General features: G+C 43.2%; 1 protein-coding gene across 1 annotated transcript in view; it reads right to left on the bottom strand.

Moving 5' to 3' along the window:
- LOC144684072 (C4b-binding protein alpha chain-like) overlaps nucleotides 1-17032 on the bottom strand; it is a 90614-nt gene extending 73582 nt beyond the window's left edge. Inside the window, exons 1-2 of the mRNA XM_078547787.1 lie at nucleotides 16901-17032; nucleotides 5861-6053 (exon numbers count right to left, since the gene is read on the bottom strand). Of these exons, the coding sequence (XP_078403913.1) occupies nucleotides 5861-6053; nucleotides 16901-17032 (325 nt within the window). The remainder of the gene's footprint in view (nucleotides 1-5860; nucleotides 6054-16900) is intronic.
- Between the last annotated feature and the right edge of the window lie 4421 nt (nucleotides 17033-21453).

Here is a 21453-nt window from a genome sequence, read left to right as displayed (position 1 = left end):
CCTGCACTGAAATGGGGTTATTGGAATCCTGCAGTATGGTGTGTCCTTTCATCTGACATCACAGTGGAAGGAGAATGCATGGTTTGTCAGAACTATGAAAGACAGAGCTGATGTTCGCCTTAGCTGGAAGTTGAACGTGAGGTTTGTCTCACCAGTGAATCATTGGTGTCTATTGGCTGTGAATAGAGGGCCAGGGCATGGACTTGACAGCATTGGTCGGGAGGAATCTCATGTGTAGAAGCACCTGGTTTATGACTTTTTAAAGGGTCTCTGTAAGCTCTGAATTTGTTGTTATGTGATTGGTTCCTGGATATGTATCTCGTATTCCTATCTCCCCCTGTCTCGAAGCACACACTGCGATAAAAATAGAAACATTTCAACAAAAAACAAGAACAAATGGTAATTAGATCTTAAAAAATTAATTGGGTGATGATCGGGTGAGATAATTAGATGTATGTTTCCAAATTGAACTATCTTTTTAGTAAAATGAACTCAATTACAATGAAGAAAGATGATAGCGACTCTGATTTCACAAACTAATTAAGTTATTGTGAAATATGTAATTTTTAGATTTTTTAAAATTTGGTTTTAATCCCTATTTTGGACATTTGAAATTTCTGAGAAAACTGAGAAAAAAAGGTGAAGGGCAAAACAAAACATTTTTAGGATAGATTTTTTAGCAATTTGTAATTACCCGGTAGTCAGATGGTACATCATGGTAAGCTAACACCATGCAAAGCACAAAATATGCATCCCCTTTGGCTCAGTTGGTAGCATTCTTGCCTCTGAGGCATAAGGTTCTGGATTTAAGCCCCATTGCAGGACATGAGCATAAAAAAAAATCAAGGTTACCAGTGCAGTATTGAGGAAGTGCTGCACTGTGGGAGGTACCACCTTTTGGATGAGGCCATGTCTAGTGGATATAAAAGAGTCAGCATGGCTTCATGAAGGGGAAATCATGCCTGACAAATTTATTAGAATTTTTTCAGGAGGTAACAAGCAGGATAGGTAAAGGGGAACCAGTAGATGTGATATATTTGGATTTCCAAAAGGTGTTCGATAAGGTACCGCACATAAGGCTACTTAATAAGATAAGAGACCATGGTGTTAGGAGTAGTATATTAGCATGGATAGAGGATTAACTAACTAATATAAGGCAGAGAGTTGGGATATGGGGGCATTTTCAGGATGGCAACCTGTAACTAGTGGAGTGCTACAGGGATCAGTGCTGGGGCCACAATTATTTACAATATGTATTAACGACTTAGATGAAAGGAGCGAATGTGCTATTGCCAAGTCTGCAGATGACACAAAAATATGTGGGAAGGCAAGTGGCGAGGATGACACAAAGAGTCGACAGAGGGATATAGACAGGATAAGTGAATGGGCAAAAGCTTGGCAGATGGAATATAACGTGGGAAAATATGAGGTTATGCACTTTGGCAGGAAGAATAGAGGAGCTGAATATTTCTTAAATGGAGAAAGACTGAAGAAAGCTGCATCACAGAGGGATTTGAGGGTCCTCGTGCATGAATCCCCAAAGGCTAGCATATAAGTTCAGCAGGTGATAGGAAAGGAAAATGGAATGTTGGCCTTTATTTATTTCAAAGGGAATGGAGTTTAAAATAGGGAAGTCTTGCTAAAATTATACAAGGCACGAGTTAGACCACTCCTAGAATACTGTGAACAGTTTTTGTCCCCTCATCTAAGGAAAGATATACTGGCATTAGAGGCAGCCCAGAGAAGATTCACTAGGTTGATCCCGGGTATGGAGGGATTTTCTTATGAGGAGAGGTTGAGGAGGTTGGGCCTGTACTCATTGGAGTTGAGAAGAATCAGAGGTGACCTTATTGAAACATATTAGATTCTTATGGGGCTTGACATGTTAGATGATGAGAGGTTGTTTTCCCTAGTGGGAGAGTCTAGGTCAGAAGGCATAATCTCAGAATGAGGGGCCGCCCATTAAAGACAGATATGAGGAGGAACAGCTTCTCTCAGAGGGTGGTGAATCTGTGGAATTCTTTACTGCAGAGGGCTGTAGAGGCTGGGTCATTAAGTATATTCAAGGCTGAAATAGACAGATTTATAATCAATAAGGGAATCAAGGGTTATAGGAAAAAGACAGGAAAGTGAAGTTGATTAGCAGATCAGCCATGATCTCACTGAATGGCGGACCACACTTGATGGGCTGAATGGCCTACTTCTGCTCCTATGTCATGTGGTCTTATGATCTTATTCCATGCCACTATTTTGAAATACAGTAGGGAAGTTATCCATGGTGTCCTAGGCAATATTTATCTTGAAATTAATATCCCAATAAAGATTATCTGCTCAACATCACATTGGTGTTTGTGAGAGCTTGCTGTGTGCAGATTGGCTGATGTGTTTCCCACATTACAACAGCAGCTATCTTCAAAAAAACTTAATTGGCTATAAAATGCTTTGAGATGGCTGGTGGTTGTCAAAGGTATTATAAAATGTATCTTTCTTTTCTTTTATAAATGCGAACATAGTAATTTATAATGGGGATTAGAATTATAATTTATAATATCACATAATCAGAATCATCACAGCAAGAAGAAGAGCATTTGGTATGGACTTAATAAGAGCAATTCATCTAGTGTCACTCCCCCATGTTCTCCCTGTACCCCTGCATATTCTCTCCTTTCAAATAATCCAATTTCCTCTTGAATGCTTCGATTGACGCTGCCTTCACCACACTCTCAGGCACTGCATTCCAGATCCTAACCATTTTTTTTATTCATTCAAGAGATGTGGGCTTCACTGGCTGGGCCAGATTTATTGACCAACCCTAACTACCCTTGAGAAGGTGGTGGTGAGTTGCCTTCTTGAGCTGCTGCAGCCCATGTGTTGCAGGTACATCCACAGTGCTGTTAGGGAGGGAGTTCCAGGATTTTGACCCAGCAGCAATGAAGGAATGGCAATATATTTCCAACTCAGGATAGTGAGTGGTTTGGAGGGGAACTTCCAGGTGGTGATGTTCCCATCTATCTGCTGCCCTTGTCCTTGGTGAGGTTCTGCAGTGCATCTTGTAGATGGTACACACGGCTGCTACTGTGCATGGTGGTGGAGGGAGTGCATGTTTCTGTATGGGGTGCCAATCAAGAGGGCTGCTTTGTCCTGGATGGTATCAAGCTTCTTGAGTGTTGTTGGAGCCACACTCATCCGGGCAAGTGGAGAGTATTCCATCAAACTTCTGACTTGTGCCTTGTGGACAGGCTTTGAGGAGTAAGGAGGTGAGTTTCTCACTGCAGGATTCCTAGCCTCTGACCTACTCTTGTAGCCATAATATTCATATGGTTAGTCCCGTTCAATTTCTGGTCAATGGTAACCCCCAGGATGCTGATAGTGGGGCATTCAGTGATGGTAATGCCATTGAATGTCAAGGTGTGATTGTTAGATTCTCTCTTGTTGGAGATGGTCATTGCCTGACGCTTGTGGGGCACGAATGTTACTTGCCAATTGGAAATTGTCCAGGTCTTGCTGCATTTGGATATGGGCTGCTTCAGTATCTGAGGAGTCACAAATGGTGCTGAAGATTGTGCAATCATCACTGAACATCCCCACTTCTGACCTTATGCTGGAGGGAAGGTCATCGATGAAGCAGCTGAAGATGGTTGGGCCGAGGACACTACCCTGAGGAACCCCTGCAGTGATGTTCTGGAGCTGGGATGACTAACCTCCAACAACCACAACCAACTTCCCTTGAGCTAGGTATGACTCCAACTAGCGGAGAGTTTTTTCCCTGATTCTCATTGGCTCCAGTTTTGCTAAGGCTCCTTGGTGCCACACTCGGCCAAATGTGGCCTTGATGCCAAAGGCTGTCACTCTCATCTCAGCTCTGGAGTTAAGCTCTTTTGTCCATATGTTTGAACCAAAGCTGCAATGAGGTCAGGAGCTGGCTGGCACTGATGGAACCCAAACTGAGCGTCAGTCAGCAGGTTATTGCTAAGCAAGTGCCGCTTGATAGCACTGTTGATGACCCCTTCCATCACTTTACTGATGATCGAGAGTAGCTGGGGCGGTGATTGGCCAGGTTGGATTTGTCCTGCTTTTTGTGTACAGGACAATTTTCCACATTGCTGGGTAGATGCCAGTGTTGTAGCTGTACTGGGACAGCCTGGCTAGGGGCACGGCAAGTTCTGGAGCACAAGTATTCAGTACTATTGCCGGAACATTGTTCAGGCCCATAGCCTTTGAAGTATCCAGTGCCTTCAGCCGTTTCTTGATATCACGTGGAGTGAATAAGATTTGCCGAAGGCTGGCATCTGTGATGCTGGGGACCTCCAGAGGAGGCCGAGATGGATCATCCACTCGGCATTTCTGACTGAAAATTGTAGCAAGTGCTTCAGCCTTCTCTTTTGCACCAACATGCTGGGCTCCTCCATCATTGAGGATGGGGATATTTGTGGAGCCTCCTCCTCCAGTGAGTTGTTTAATTGTCCACCATCATTCACGACTGGATGTGGCAGGACTGCAGAGCTTAGATCTGATCCGTTGGTTGTGGGATCGCTTAGCTCAGTCTATCACTTGCTGTTTGACACGGAAATAGTCCTGTGTTTTGGCTTCACCAGGTTGACACCTCACTCTTAGGTATGCCTGGTGCTGCTCCTGGCATGCCCTCCCGCACTCTTCATTGAACCTAGGTTGATCCCCAGCTTGGTGACAATGGTAGAGTGGGGGATGTGCCGGGCCGGGCCACGAGGTTTGTGGTTGATGGCCCACATCGGTCTTGAGTTGCTATTCAAAATCTATCCCATTTACCACCCAGAGTACATTCTGCACACTTGCCACCCTCAGTGCTTCCTCCAAGTGGTGTTCAACATGCAATTGTCATTTCCAGTGCCTAGGTCAATGCCAGGTGGTCCATCTAGTTTCATTCCTTTCAGGAGTTTGATACAACTGAGTGACTTGCTATTTCTAAGATTTAAGAGTCTGAAGTCACATGTCAGCCAGGCGAGGACAGCAGACTTCCTTCATTATTGACATATCAAAAATAGATTTTTATGACAATGGCTTCATGGTCATCATTAGACTTTGAATTTCAGATCTTAATTGAATTCAAATCCCACCATCTGCCACAGTGGGATTTGAACCCAGGTCCCCAGAGCATTACCCTGGGTCTCTTGAATACTAGTCCAGCAACAGTGCCACTGCGCTGCCATCTCCCATTGCTTGCTGTATGAAAATATTTTCCTAATGTTGGCATTGCTTTTTCTGCCAATTTGACAATATGCAAACAATAGAACAAGTTTTGAAGAAAGGAAGAACTTGCAAATATAACTTTTTACTAAGATGTAAAACATACACTGTACGGCTACATATTTATAAATGTATCTGTAATCTTGTAATTCAAAATAGTATCACAGATTGTAACCCGAGCAAGAGCCCTCAGGTGAGCAGCCAGATGATGTGAATGAGGAACTAGAAATTTCAGAACGAAAATGCTTTCAGCAGCTGCAAGAGCCATTTGGCAGAGTCTGAAACAGGATACTTTCTCCAAATCAGCTCACATTTGCTTTTCATCATCAATCCTTCCTGTACCTATCCCTCATCCTGGAATAAAGCACCTTCCTTAACATTTGCATCAGCATCTGCCAACCAGACAAATTCACTTCAATATTTGTTTAGCTCCTTGCAGCTGTACACTCTGCAACTCCCGATCCCAATAATTTTAATTCACAAAATGTGTCTAGATCTAATGCCTGCCACCTCGGCATTTCTGTATCTCTTGTGCTATATTATTTAATATTCTGTTTCGTCTTGGTGCAATCCCTGTGGCTGAAGCCTGTGTAGTAACTGGCAGCCAAGTGTCTCAGAGAAAGGTTGCTGGGATTACAGTGGTTCTCAAGCTTTGAAAGCACGGCTGAGGATAGTGGAGCTGTTGGCTGGAGCATTTCCACATCACTGGGGTCGGTTTGGCCCTGCCTGCTTTCTGTCAGATGTGAAATCAGTGGAAGAGTGTAGCAGAATGATGCAGATGTGCTGTCATCAGGAGAGACAATGATTCCTTTGTCATCATATCCTATGACCTGTGGGTGAAAAAACTCCATTACCCTCAGTTGCTTGTTGCTTATTATTTACTAGTTTCTACCAATGGTTCTCTTCATTCGTTCAGCCAACTTGCAGAGTGTAGAGATATTACTCCATTCCAAGGCTGTTATGGCAGCGGTCTGAGCACTCCTGAGAGATGCACTTTCTGACTTCTGCCATGCGGAGGTGCACTAATAGATGTTTTGGTAATATCATATGCTCATAAGGGCTGCTATGTTGTGTGTCAGAACTTCACATATGTGGGTTGTGGAATTGCCTACACCAAGTGCTACATGATGAAAGCTCCTAAGCACACTTTGGTGGGCAGGTTGACATGGAGTGGTGGGGGGCAGTGTTGGGAACCCATGAGTTTAGAGGCGACCAAGAGGATTGTGAAAAACCTAACAAGCAGGGAAAGAGAAAAAAGCTGTAGGTTGTGGGTCGCAGTCGCAATGGGGGAAGGGCAAGTGGTAGAGGAAGTTCTGATCAGAGATTTCATAAAAGGTTTTTTTTGACAATTATTTAGAAAAACTGCTACTATTTAAAATGCAGCTGAGCACTTAGTTGAAATAATACGTATTTGATGAGATCACAAGCCAGTGATGGTATCTGGATTAGGTTTTCCCCAGCCGTAACTGGGACATTTCTGTTAAACACTTTAAATAAATATTACAGAATATTTACTTCAAAACATAATAAAGAGTTTCTCCTCTTGGGATGGACAAACCCTCCCAACAAAAAAACCCCATCCCAGCACACATCAACTGAACTCCCCCACCACAATCAGACCCAGAGTCAGCTAGTGACTATAACCACAGGGCAAACGTAATCAGGGCCTAGGGGAGGGGGGGGTGCAGATGGTGCCAAACACCGGGGTCTGGGCACTAGTGCCTGGGGGGTGGGGGGTGGGGGTGGGCTCACTGTTCTAAATGGAGTTTCTCATTGTTTCCCACCCCACTCCACCTTGAGCAGCCAGAGGCCAAGCTGCAGACCCGAAGGACTGACTTTAAAAAAAATTGGAACTATCATCCTGAGAGTTCCAATTTTTTTAAAGCCGGCCCAACAGCATTATCTCAGTTTCACTAGTTGCTGTGCTGCTGCCTCTGGCCCTCAGGCAGCTTTGTAATTCCGATTTTCTCTTTTTTTTGGAGGGCCCGCCTGAAAGACACAAAGCTGTCCAAAGGTCAGCAGCAGCGCAGTAACGCAGAATGTTCGTTCTTGAAAACTGGTTAGTGAAATTTCTAGTTTAGAGCCATTTGGATGCTGGGGGTGTGAGGGGTGGTGGGAGGTCAGGGGGGGGTGTTTGAGAGGTAGGGGTTTGGGGTGTTGGAGGAGTGGGAGCAGGCATGGCGTGTGGGGAGGTTTGGGGTGGAGTGAGGAATGGCTCTGCCATTTGTTAACATTACCTACATTATACCAGTGACTACAACTCAAAAACATTTAATTGGCTCTAAAGTGATTTAAGACATTGTGAAAGGTGCTGTATGTGTAGGTTTTGTCTTTCATTACACCTACATGCAGTCGGCAGACTGACTGCAGCAATGGTGAAATTGGAGGCCCAATGCTGATTCTCTAAGGATAATTAATCACAGAGCAATCAACTGATACTTGGAAAGTGGCTACAAAGAAATCACTACAATTACATAACAATCGAACTCTACCCAATACAATCTTACCATTCTGACTTCTCTGGCGTCAACCCATAATGGACCATAAATGGCACCTGCCCCTTTTATGCTAATAATCCCCAGGATTTGCCTATCAGACATCTACCAGCAACTTAGTGGTGCTGTGGATATGTGGTTGGAAGTTGACCTTGGCATCAAATATAATACCAAAGTTGCAAAGCCTTGTTCAGACTTAGACAGCTGCTAGGAGGAGGGATAGAGTTGGTAGCTAGGAGGTGGAGATCATGATGGGGGCCAATATTTAGTTGGAGGAAATTTCTGCTCGTCTAGCACTTGGTGTTGGGTAAGCAGCCTGACAAATTAGAGACAGTGGAGGGGTGAGAGGGGTGGCGGGGAGCTAGGTGTTGTCAGTGTAAAATAACAGAGGAAAAATGACTTAACTAAACAAAAGAGACATATCTAATTTTAACAGTGCTTAAGAATTTCATGTGAATTCCCAACAATGGCCAGGAAGGAACCACAGGCACGGGATTGGTGTGGAAGGTCCTGAAAGGGGGAGCTGGTAAGGAAGAGGTGACACTAAAAATGCAAACCTAGCAAGATTATCATTTAAAACAGGAGTCCTAGGTGATACTTTTCCTGTGGCTCATTTCTTAAAACCTTTCCTATTTGTATAAATTGTATAATTTTCACACATCTATCTCATGCCACTTTTCAAAGAAGAGCAGGGGATTTCTCCTGGGGCTGAATTTCTCCCCGTTGGGGGGGAAGTTGAAGGGTGGGCGCGTACAGGCGTGCGTCCGATCGGCGCCCCCAATCGGAGGCGCGCCGCCATTTTACACGGGTGGCCCAATTAAGGCCCACCCAGCGTGACATCCGCATGGAAGCGCTAGTATGTCTAGGAAGTCTAGTCTAGGAAGGGCTGTAATGCACTTTGGGACATCCTGAGGATGTGAAAGGCCCTATATAAATGTCATTCTTTCTTAACAAATATATGTGTTTAATCATTTATTTTTACTTCATTAGCCTATTTGTCATTTCCTTCACCCCTTGAGGATTTTCATTCTCCGTTGCAGCTATCCTGCTACTCTTCTTCTCACCCCATCCCACCCACCCACCCACACACCTGCTGGCTGCTTTCCTATTTCCACTGCCCAACCCCCCTCCTCCCCTGCTCCCTCCCCCAAGATCCACCCCTCCTTCCCTGTGGTGTTCCACTGCAGTAACTGCTGAGGCTCTGGTCACCCATGCCCATCTCTCTACCTCCCACGTTTCAACTCTGCAATGACTTCTGATCTATTGCACTTCATTTCCACCCACATACGACATCCTCAGGTGCTGCTGCTGCTGCTTGTCGCTTAGTCAAAACACTCCAAGGACAAGAACACAGGAGTTGCAATAGGATTAAGCTTGACAGACTTTCAACCACTTCAACCGCTAAGAGCTTCAAGTAGGATTTTCCGTGTTTTAACGATAATGAAAAGAAATTCCCAAACTGAAAGCTATAATATTACTCCAAATAAATGTGGAGGGTTATCTTCAATTTAGGGATATCTTCAACACTGTGGAAATGTTGAACAAATGTTGCTCCCAGACTGCGTTTTAAAACTGAAATCCCATCAAGAGCTTAGGAACAGGTGTACAGTCTTGTTCCTTTCTTGTTTATCAGACTAATTGCCAAAACACACTCAGTTCTGTAATAGGACTGTGTGCAATTAGATTCCTCGGCGTGTTCAACATTCCCTGGAGCCTTATACATTAATTCACTGCACTTATATCCTGCAAACAAAGGCCGGTTCCCAGTAGAGAATGACATCCCTCACGACAGCTCTTTCTTCTTGACCTTGCTCGTGGGGAAGAGTGGGAGGAGCTCAGCTGCAGTCACTGAGCATAAGAAGTAGGTGGTGAAGTTACTGGAAATATAATGGTGGGTGTATTATTAAAGTCTAGATATGGGGCACAATTCTGATCAAAAATTTTAATTTCTCTGCCATATTTTGCATAATATTTTATGTTAATATTTAGAATTGAAACTGCCAACTTAAAAATTTGAAATGGGTCTCAGCATGAGTACATACAAACATACGAATTAGGAGCAGGAGTAGGCCACTTGGCCCCTCAAGCCTGCTCCGCCATTCAATAAGATCATGGCGGATCTGATAGTAACCTCAGCTTCACATTCCCGCTTCCAGTAACCTTTCATCCCCTTGCTTATCAAGAATCTATTTACCTTTACCTTAAAGGTATTCAAAGACTATTTCTACTGCATTTGAGGAAGAGAGTTCCAAAGACTCACGACTCTGTGGGAAAAATTTCTCCTCATCTCTGTCTGAAATGGGCAACCCCTTAATTTTAAATAGTTCTAGATTCTCCCACAAGATCAATCATCCTATCCATATCCACCCTGTCAAAACCCCTTAGGATCTTATATGTTTCGATCAAGTCGCCTCTTACTCTTCTAAGCTCCAGTGGGTATAAGCCTAGCCTGTCCAACCCTTCCTCGTAAGACAACACACTCATTCCAGGTATTAGACTTGTCAATCTTCTCTAAACTGTCTCCAATGCATTTACATCCTTCCTTTAATAAGGAGACCAATGATGTACACAGTACTCCAGATGTGGTCTCAACAATGCCTTGTACAACTGAAACATAACCTCCTTACTTTTGTATTCAATTCCCCTCGTAACAAATGATAACATTCGATTAACTTTCCAAATTACTTGCTCTACCTGCATATTAGCTTTTTGCGATTCATGCATGAGGACACCCAGATCCCTCTGAAACTCAGAGCTCTGCAATCTTACACCATATCGATAATATGTTTCATTTTTATTCTTCCTGCCAAAATAGACAACTTCAAATTTTCCCACATCATACTTCATTTGCCAGATCTTTGCCCGCTTACTTAACCTTATGTCCTTTTCGCAACTTATTTTCCTACTTATCTTTGTGTCATCAGCAAATTTAGCAATCATACCTTCAGTCCCTTTACCCAAGTCATTTATATACATTGTAAAAATTTGAGGTCCCAGCACTGATCCCTGTGATACACCACTCGTTACATTTTGCCAACCAAAAAATTACCCATTTATGTTTACTCTGTTTCCTGTTAGCCAGCCAATCTTCTATCCATGCCAATACGTTAATCCCTACACCATGAGCTTTTATTTTCCACAATAACCTTTGATGTGACACCTTATCAAATGCCTTCTGGAAATCTAAATACAGTACATCCACTAGTTCCCCCTTATCCACAGCACATGTTACTTCTTCAAAGAACTGCAATAAGTTGGTTAAACATGATTTCCTTTTCACAAAACCATCTGCCTCATTACCTTGAATTTTTCTAAGTGCCCTACTATAATGTATTTAATAATAGCTTCTAACACTTTCCTTATGACAGATGTTAAGCTAACTGGCCCTTACTTCCTGCTTTCTGTCTCCCTCCCTTTTTGAATAAAGGAGTTATATTCGCTATTTTCCAATCTAATAGGATCTTGCATGAATCTAGGGAATTTTGGAAAATTAAAACCAACGCATCAACTATCTCATTAGCCACTTCTTTTAAGACCCTCGGATAAAGTCCACCATCCCAGGGACTGGTCAGCCCACAGCTCCAACAATTTGCTCAGTGCGACTTCCCTAGTGATTATAATTTTCCTGAGTTCCTCCCTTGCTTCCATTTCCTGATTCACAGCTATTTCTGGGATGTTACTTGTATCCTCTATAGTGAAGACTGATGCAAAAATACCTGTTCAATTAATCTGCCATCTCCTTATTTTCCGTTATTAACGCCCCAGGCTCACTTTCTGTAGGACCAACACTCACTTTGTTAACTCTTTTATTTTTTAATTATCTATAGAAACTCCGATTTTTCTAGCTAGCTCTTGTACTCTAATTTTTTCCTCCTTATTAATCTTTTAGTTACTGTTTGCTGTTTCTTATTTTCTGTCCAATTTTCTGACATGCCACCCATCTTTAGTGTAACCTTCTGATCCTGCTCCAACATTTAAAAAACTTTAAAACACAGTTCCAAAGGAGAGATTTTTCAGACTTGAAACATTGGGCAGGATTTCCCAGTCGGCGAGCGAGGGCAGGGCCCACTTGCTGATGTGTAAAATGACACGGGATGATGTCGGGCGGAACTCCCGACGTCACCCCGCATCATTTCAATTTTCAGGTCAGCGGGAGCGCAGGCGAATCAGCTGTGTGCCCGCCAACCTGTCAATGGCCATTTAAAAACACATTAACATCATTAATGGACCTGCCCATCCAACCTTAAGGTTGGCGGGCAGGCCAAGAGCCCTGGTGGGCTTCAGAGAAAGCATGAAACCTCATCCACGGGCGGGAGGAGGTTTCATGTAGGCTTTTAAAGATTTTTAAAAGTTTAACTAAAAGTGATGGACATTTCCCAACTCATATGACGGTGTTACATAAGGGGAATTGCCAGGGAAATTTTATTTTTCTATTTTTAGCATTTTTACATTTGGCGCCGATCTCCCTGAGGCAGCACTTAGCCTCAGGGAGATGAGTGTGCTTTTTTGTGCGCATGCGCGGAAGAGCACACTCTCGGCTCAGGGAATTCCCCCCCGCCCGCACAGGGAGCGCATAGCGCTTCCTGGCAGACATCACGCTGGGCGGGCCTTAATTGGCTCGCCCACATAAAATGGCAGCGGCCCCTGATTAGAGGCGCCCATCGGAGGCGCGCCAGCACGCGCCAGCACGCGCCCGCTCCTGAACTTCCCCTCCAATGGTAGTGTGGGGGGGCGGGGGGGGGGGGAGGGTAAATTTCCGCCCATTAACTCTGTTTCTCTGTCCACAGATGCTGCCAGATCTGCTGAGTTTTTCCAGCACTTTCTGTTTTCATTTAAAATACTTGGTCCTTTAGACCCGACCCAAAGCTCTACCTCACACCCAGTTGCTTCGATTCCACTCCCAGCACTGATCAACTCCCTCTAGGCTCTGTTGTCCATTCTCCCAGACACGTTTGAATTTTCTTTTAAAATTGGCTTATTTAGGCCTTGTTCCCTCCTGGCCGCCATCCTATCAGGGTTTCATCTACTCTTCAAAATTTACAAAGCTGAGCCCCAAGTTGAAGGTGCAGGATTTGCAAAATCAGAGAAGGAACTTACAGCATTGTGCTTTATTGCACAAATTGGCTGCCTTGTTTTCCTACATCACAATTTAATGAATTTCTTTGGCTGTGAGGTACTCTGAGGATGAGAAAGACACCACGTAAATGCAAGTTTATTCTTTAAGTCTTGCTTCATTTATTTTTTTCAGCCCCACTCCTGGTATTGCATATCTTTGCTAGTGTTACTCCCAGTGTTTTTAAGCAGAGTTTGCCTGTTTTCTTTTAATTCCTGCTTCCAGTGTGTTTTTAGTTAATTATAAAGGGCATCTTTGCCGTTCATTTTCAGTCTTTCTCCTCATGTTTATAGAGTATTTGGGCTCTTTAAATTTGAGGGGTTTTTTTAAGTACAGCACCACTGAAATACTTGAATCCGTCTCCCTGTGATTCTGTTTCTTTTAGTCTCTGTTCCAAATGGTAGCTAAACTGGCTCCTTCCCAAAGCCTTTGTTCTACCCCAGGTAACCTCAGAAGTCACATGACTCTGGCAAGCCTTAATTCACAAAAGGCAGCAGTGCACAAAGGCATTTCTCCAAACATCATGTTTTTCATAAAAAAAAGAGTGCATGTATTATTATTTGCAGTTGCAAGTTACCCACACACATGGCACATAAAGAAAGTCATCATGCGTGAACAGAAAACTATTCATTCTAGTCTGTCTTACTTTCAGCTGTCTAGTCACATGCATCGCACACACACAATCTTTAAAGCATTCAAGTCTTCTAATGGTATATGTGTGGGTTGCTGTTGGTTGTTCGTCTGGTGGCTGCTGATTCCTGGGCTGATGTTGTCTCTCCGGGGAATGTTGTTGCCGTGGCTAGTGTTCCTGCTGGTCCATTCCATTTGTTGGTTGCTCCATGATCGTTCCCATTCCTGTAAGGTCATTGGCTATCTCATGCTGTCTGCGTCGATACTCTTCCAGAGTAATAGAAACGCCAAATGACCTGCGCAACCACCTGTATTTTCCAAATGGCAGCCGGGACGGAGTCAGGAAACTGCTGCTTTCATACAACTTCACATGTCAGTGTCCATCCTTCACATCTAGGGTTGTAAAGACCTTTGCCTTGGCAAGTTGCAGCAAAATTTCTTCAATGCTTGCCATGGGTAGTGAGATCTCTTCAAAGATTTATTGAGGTTCTTTGCATCTAAGCACACTCTCAGCTTTCCCAGGTTGTTTCACTGCTACCATGCTGCTAATCCAGTCGGCAGGATTTGTCACTTTCTTGATTACTCATATTTTTTGAAGTTCCTCTATTTTGTCTTTCAAGTCTCTGGACTTGAGGGCAGCTGGAACACTCCTTGGAAGGTGCTGAGTTGGTCTCACACTCTCATCTACTTCCAGATGATATTCACCAGGAATAGAATCACAAAATCACAGAATTCTAACAGCACAAAAGGAGGCCGTTCAGCCCATTGTGTCTGCACCGGCTCTCCAAATGAGCATTATAACTTAGTGTCATTGCCCTGCCTTTTCCCTGTACCCCTGCACATTGTTTCTATTCCAATAATCATCTAATTCCCTCTTCAATGCCTCGTTTGAACCTGCCTCCACCACACTTCCAGGCAGTGCATTCCTGGCCCGAAACACTTGTGTGAAAAAGTTTTTTCTCACATCACATTTGCTTCTTTTGCAAATCACTTTAAATCTGTGCCCTCTCGTTCTTGATCCTCTTACAAGTGGGAACAGCTTCTTCTTATCTACTCTGTCCAGCCCCCTCATGGGTAGAATTTTCCCCCCGCCGGGGGGGATGATTAAGAGCAGGCGCGTGGAGGCGTGCCTCCGATCAGCGCCCCCGATTGGTGGCATGCTGCATTTTACATGGGCAGGCCAATTAAGGCCCACCCAGCGTGACACCCGCATGGAAGCGCTATGCGCTCCCTGTGTGGGCAGGGGGGAGGGGGGGCGGAGTCCCTGGGCTGAGAGTGCATGTGTGCGAAAGAGCGCACTCATCTCCCTGAGGCTAAGTGCTGCCTCAGGGAGATCGGCTGAACATTAAAAAATATTAAAAATAGAAAAAAAAAATTCCCCTGAATGTCCCCTCATGTGACACTGTCACATGAGTTCGGACATGTCCATAACTTTTAAAAACACTTTAGTTAAATTTTTAACAACCTGCATGAAACCCCATCCCGCCCGTGGATGAGGTTTCATGCTTTTTCTAATGCCTGCCAGGGCTCCCGGCCTGCCCACCAACCTTAAGGTTGGACGGGCAGGTTCATTAATTACTTTAATGACTCTGTCAATGGCCTCAATTGGCCATTGACAGGTCGGCGGGCGCACAGCAGATTTTGCTGAGCCCCCGCCTTCCTGAAAATGTAAATGGGGCGTGGTGACATCAGGAGTTCCGCCTCACGTCACCGCCGGTCATTTTATGCATCGATGAGCGGGCACCCCCCCACTCGCCAACAGGAAAATCCTGTCCATGATTTTGAACATCTCTATCAAATCTCCTCTTGGCCTTCTTATCTCCAAGGAGAACAGTCCCAGCTTCTCCATTCTATCTTCATAACTGAAGTTTCTTATCCCTGGAATCATTCTTGCAAACCTCTTCTGCACTCTCTCCAACGTGTTCACATCCTTCCTACAGTGTGGCGCCCAGAACTGTACACAATACTCCAGCTGAGGTCTAACGAGTGCCTTATATAAATTCAACATAACCTCCTTGCTCTTGTGCTCTATGCCCCTATTAATAAAGCCCAGGATACTATATGATTATTAACTGCTCTCTCCACCTGTCCTGCCACCTACAATGATCTATGCACATATACACCCAGGTCTTTCTGCTTCTGCACCCCCTTCAAAATTTCGCCCCTTATTTTATATTGTCTGTCCATGTTCTTCCTACCAAAATGTATCACCTCACACTTCTCCGCATTGAACTTCATCTGCCACCTATCTGCCCACTCTACCAACTTGTCTATGTCCTTTTGAAGTTCTACACTGTCCTCTTCACAGTTTACAACACTCCCAAGCTTCGTATCATCCGCAAACTTTGAAATTGTCTCCTGCGCACCAAGATCTAGATCATTAACATATATCAGGAAAAGTAAGGGTCCCAATATCAACCCTTGGGGAACTCCGCTACAAACCTTCCTCCAGCCCATGAAAAATATCTGTTGATTATTACTCTCTGCTTCCTATTTTTGTATCCACGTTGCTACTGTCCCTTTTATTCCATCAGCAATAACTTTTCTCACAGGTTTGTTGTGTGGCGCTGTATCAAACGCCTTTTGAAAGTCCATGTACACCACATCAACAGCATTACCCTGATCGACCTTTTCTGTTACCCCTTCAAAAAACTCCAGCAAGTTAGTTAAACACAATATCCCCTTTAGAAATCCATGCTGGCTCTTTCTTATCAACTCATATTTTTCCATGTGACTATTAATTTTATCCTGAATAATTGTTTCTAGAATCTTGCCCACCGCTGAAGATAAACTGACTGGTCTGTAATTGCTGGGCTTATCCTTACAACCTTTTTTGAACAAGGGCAATGTTTGCAATGCTCCAGTCCTCTGGCACCTCCTTGAGTCTAAGGAAGACTGAAAGATTATGGCTAGTGCCCCTGCAATTTCTACTCTCACTTCCTTCAATATCCTTGGATGCATCCCAGTGCCTTGTCAACTTTAAGTACTCACAGTCTATTCAACATTTCCTCCTTATCAATTTTGAACCCTTCTAGTGACAGAGTTTCCTTGTCTGTCACAGTGACCTGGGTAGCATCTACCCCTTGGTAAAGACGGATGCAAAGTGTTCAATTAATACCTCAGCCATGGCTCCTTCATCCATGTGTAAATTCCCTTTCAGGTTCCTAATCGAATACATCCAAGACTAGTGAAAATATATTTGTAATTTGGTTTGTTCAGCAGTCAATGGCTTGGTGTCAGGCAAAACACTGCAAATCTCTTCTGGTACATGGAGGGTTACCAGTCCAAGGGTTTGACTTGTTTCAACTGAGATGAGGGGCTTTGCTTAATGTCTACTTTCTGGAACTACAGGTCTTCTCTCTTCCCATTGCATTGGGCTCTCAGCTTTGTTTGTCCTCATGGGAGTGAGCATCATTCCGTCATATAGCATCAACTTTACCTTTGAAAGCTTCATTTTCAGGTCATTATCTTGAACAACTTCACACAAGTCTGCGAAGCTCATGATGTTGCGCTTAGCACCAGCGTCCATCTGACACTTCGTGTTAACTTGATGTTCTCCTTCTGCAGTCATCATTCCAATGGTCACAGACCATTTTTTACCTTGACACTTGATGGTGCAACCTATTCTAGGGTGTAGAGTGATTCATCAGAATTGTCGTCTGATTCTGAACCTTTGAAGGCTTGCTTTCCTTTTTTCCAGCAAAATATTTGTGTGCAAAGTGATTCAGCCTCTTGCAGTTAGAGCATTGCTTTTGCCACACTGGACATGCTTCTTTCTCTTTTGTGTGGTGCCTTCGGCAATATTTACATCCAGTACGCTCGCCCTGGCCTTTCTGCTTGCCCTTCTGTTATTAGTTCTTTTTGTCATGTCCCAGAATATTCTGAACTTCAAACTAACTTTCATATTTTAAAACGAACCCAAAAGGCAGCAAAAAGATGGCTGCCACGGATCACCTGACTTCTTTTGTGAATTGAAACACTCCCCTGTCTCCAGCGGGAACAAAAGCAACCGTCCAAACTGATGTTGACACAATGCCTTTTCCTGAAGCTAATTCAAAAGGGTAATTTCAAATTGAATGGGTCATTCAGGTACAAAGACACTAGCTGTCTCAAATTCTCAAGGTTTGAAAGCTACAACAAAGGATGTACAATGAACTACTCACCCACCTTATTTGAAAAAAAGGGGCTTTGAATTGGTGGAGGTCACATGATGAAACAGCCATACTCTGTTCATTTTTAAAATGCAGCAAAAATTTATGCTTTTAAAATTCAAGCTTGCAGACAGAGTTCCACAGAGAGCTGTCAAACCAGCTGCAAGTCAATTAAGCAGCCAAGGGAATAAACAGCAGTACCATGAAAATGGGAGAAGAAATCCGCCCAACTTGTTCCAACTTCAAGTTCACCGGAGTACCAGCTTCCTGGAAATTCAGCTACAAGAAGCTTTGCACCTCTGCTTTAAAAGACCTTCACTTCAACTAATGCATAAACTTGTCTAAGGAACTACAGACCTGCCATGAAAGAGACTGAGACAATCATAAATTGTAATTGTGTTGCTTTCTTTAATCTATATCTAATACTTTGTGTGAGAGATAGTGTGTGTGAGAGCTGAGTGAGAGAGACGTCATGTTTTAAACATCCGGGACAAGTGTGTGATAATAAATAACCTTTATTTTAAAATTAATTTAAAATTTAAAATTCACAGAAAGTTTGCTGCTGGGATTATTTAAATTAGGACAATCACTTTGAGGATCAGAAAACACACACCCTTTACATGTAAATATAATGACCGCAAGCAATAAAAAGGAACACATAATTTTGTCTGTAACACTTTTCTCCATTGTCTTGTGCTTGGAAGGCCTGGATTGCCTCAGCATAATGCAAAGCCTCATCAGTTCTCCCATCAATACTCTTCAGCTGATGATTAAGAACCTCAGAGCTTGACAAAAGCTTTCTTGGGAGCAAGTTTCTCTTCTCTCAGCTGACATGCTTTCATGACAGGATCGCTTGTTCCTAAGACAATCCTATTTCTGATCAGATCATCCTTCAGTTGCCTAAGCTCACAAGATTCAGTTAGACGTCTCAGTGCAGTCACATATTGACCCATTTTCTCCCCTCTTCCTAAGCTCTGGTGTTGAACAGATAGCGTTCATAAATAACATTTGTAGAGGGGTCAAAGTGGGTCGTCAAGATCTCCAAGATTTCACAAGACACTCTGTCATGCTCCTCAGTGAGGTCTTGGGTACAATACAGCTTGCAGCACTCTTTCCTCAGTACTGATAACAGAGTTGCAACTCTTATTTGTTCAAGTTTCTTGTTTAGCTCTATGGCAATTTCATAATTCTGCCATTGAGAATGCAAATCTCCCTTCACCTCGAGAGGAGCAGGCACTGGAATATTCAAGCCATACTGACGCACCCAACGGTCAATGTCCTGTACAAAGTCGCATACTGACGTTTTAATTATTCTCTGCTGCTTCCTAGAGGGGATGGCTCTCTTATAGCTATCAAAATCCATTCAATTTTAGCTGCACACTCCTGACGCCGTGTTCCTTGTGGTGGCTAAAGCAGCTTCTTCCCAAAGTCTTTGTTTTAATCCAGATGACCTCAGATCACATGGCTAGCCACAGTGCACAAACAGCAGCAGTGCACAAAGGCATTTCTCCAGACAGTCTTAGTCCCACTCTGGTATTTGCTTTATTCTTACTGCCGATGTATTTTTAAATGACTACTTGCTTTTTTCTAGTCCCACTATCAGTTTTGACTCTTGTTTATAGGTTTAAACAGCCTGAAACATTCAATTTCTTATAAATATATTTTTAAGCCTTCCTCCCTACTTTCACCATTTCTATTAAATTGTCCATACGCTCTCTCCTGTTCAAAATATGTCCCACTAACCACAAATCTCTTCTCTGCTCACCACTCACCACTAAGTAGGTTCTCAAAATTTTCAACAGTTCCCTTCATTCAACCATCACCATCCATTGCACCATCACAACTTCTTTCCCATTCATTACCACTAACCATTCCACAGCCACCTCCACCTCAGGGCAGATCCTGTACGCTTCCCTTATCTTAATGCAGGTTCTCTTTCAGTACAGACCCTGTGGCTGTTATTCCTCTTGCAGTATTGACCCCTTAGTGAGTCAGAATAATCTGGTTCCAGATCTCTTTACAGCCTTGGTTCAGTGACAAGATGAGAGTGATTGTCCTCAACATCAAGACAGCATTTGAATTTTACTATGCAATACTCAGTGAAGTCAATGGATATAAGGGCAAACTCGCTAGAGACTGGAATCATACCCTAGCACAAATATTGTGGTGGTTGCAGGCCATTTGTCTCAGTCCTATGTGCTGCAGGAGATCCTTAGAGAAACATCCTAGTCCTAATTTTCTTCAGCTGCTTCCTCAATGACCATCATAAGGTCAGGCACGGGGATGCTTCATGATTGCTGCTCATTTTGGGTTCACACGCCATGAAACATTCCACTGCTTATAAATATATTTGTGAAGCCTCTGACAATAAGGCAGTCCATAGCCACATGCACACAACCTGGACAACACCCAGGCTTCAGCCGATAAATAACTTGCAAGGAGGAATGATCAATAAGTATCAGCTTTGCCAATGATGACAAAAATGAGAGCCAATCTATTTTTTTTTTAAATAATTTCATATTTGAATACTATTAGAAGATAGCATTTAACATGGTAATGTATTCTACTTTCTAATGAATACTTTGGATGAAAAATTCTTCTAACTATCTGCTATGGACCCGCGTATAGGTGGCAGCCATCAAGCTGGAGGGGGAAAATTTCCCTGAATATTAAAGATCGAGAGAACTGGGGAATGGCGGAGAGACTGATCCTCGCTCTAATGGCCATCGGGGTGGCCCGGGTGACGGGTAAGCAGCGCTCCCGCTCCGGCTCCTTACTGCTGTTTCAGGAGGGGGTTTTAGATCAGTGATGGGCCCGATTTACAGCAGGTGCTCGGGGTTTTACTGAAAGAGTCCAGATGGGATAGAGCAGCTCTACACAGTGTAGGGTTTGGTATTAATGTCAATGGGATAGAGCAGCTCTACACTCTACACAGTGTAGGGTTTGGTATTAATGTCAATGGGATAGAGCAGTTCTACACTCTACACAGTGTAGGGTTTGGTATTAATGTCAATGAGATAGAGCAGCTCTGCACTCTACACAGTGTAGGGTTTGGTATTAATGTCAATGAGATAGAGCAGCTCTGCACTCTACACAGTGTAGGGTTTGGTATTAATGTCAATGAGATAGAGCAGCCTAATGTGGCAATTCTCATGTTAGGTGATCTTTCATTATCCTCAACAATTTCATATCTGATCTAATCTACTAGTATGTTTAATCATGGATCCTTCATCTTCGCAAGAGCTAAGTATTTCAACAAGTTGATGTTTTGCATTTTTTCATTTACTGTAATTATCCAGCTTTGAAAAAATTTCCCTTTTGTCGGTGTTCTTGGTCATATGAGGTAAATATATGTCCTCTGATAAGCATTTCAGCAAGAAGCATCTCATTACTTTTTTGCAAATATTAAACTCATATCCTGGAAGATTTTATATCATTTTCTAGATCTTTGTGATTTTACATCTTAAAATGATTCAAGTGCTTTGTGCTCTCTTGACAATGATGTACTTTAATTTCTTCATAAACACTAGTTGAGCACATTTATCTGTTTCCTGCATGCATAAGTCACAATTTCCCTTTTGCTTGAGACACAGTCTGTTCTTTTTTAGGCATGTTGTGGTTTAGAAGTACTTCCTCATTAAAGTCTAGTCATTTTAACACTAGTGACTTAGAGATGAATTTGTCTCGTGCAACCACTTTTCATGGTGACAATGTAAAATCAATTTTATTCTTCAGTATTTGACATACAAGAGCAGTTTTACTTATAATTTTGGAACAACATAGATGAAAGTGTGACACGTCTATATGCTATATATTCCTGCCTTGGCATGTTTGTGCCCTC

The sequence above is a fragment of the Cetorhinus maximus genome, chromosome 8, assembly GCF_964194155.1.
Source record: "Cetorhinus maximus chromosome 8, sCetMax3.hap1.1, whole genome shotgun sequence".
In the NCBI taxonomy this organism is placed as follows: Eukaryota; Metazoa; Chordata; class Chondrichthyes; order Lamniformes; family Cetorhinidae; genus Cetorhinus; species Cetorhinus maximus.
The sequence above is the reverse complement of the archived record's forward strand: the minus strand, read 5'-3'. Positions and strand labels throughout refer to the sequence as shown.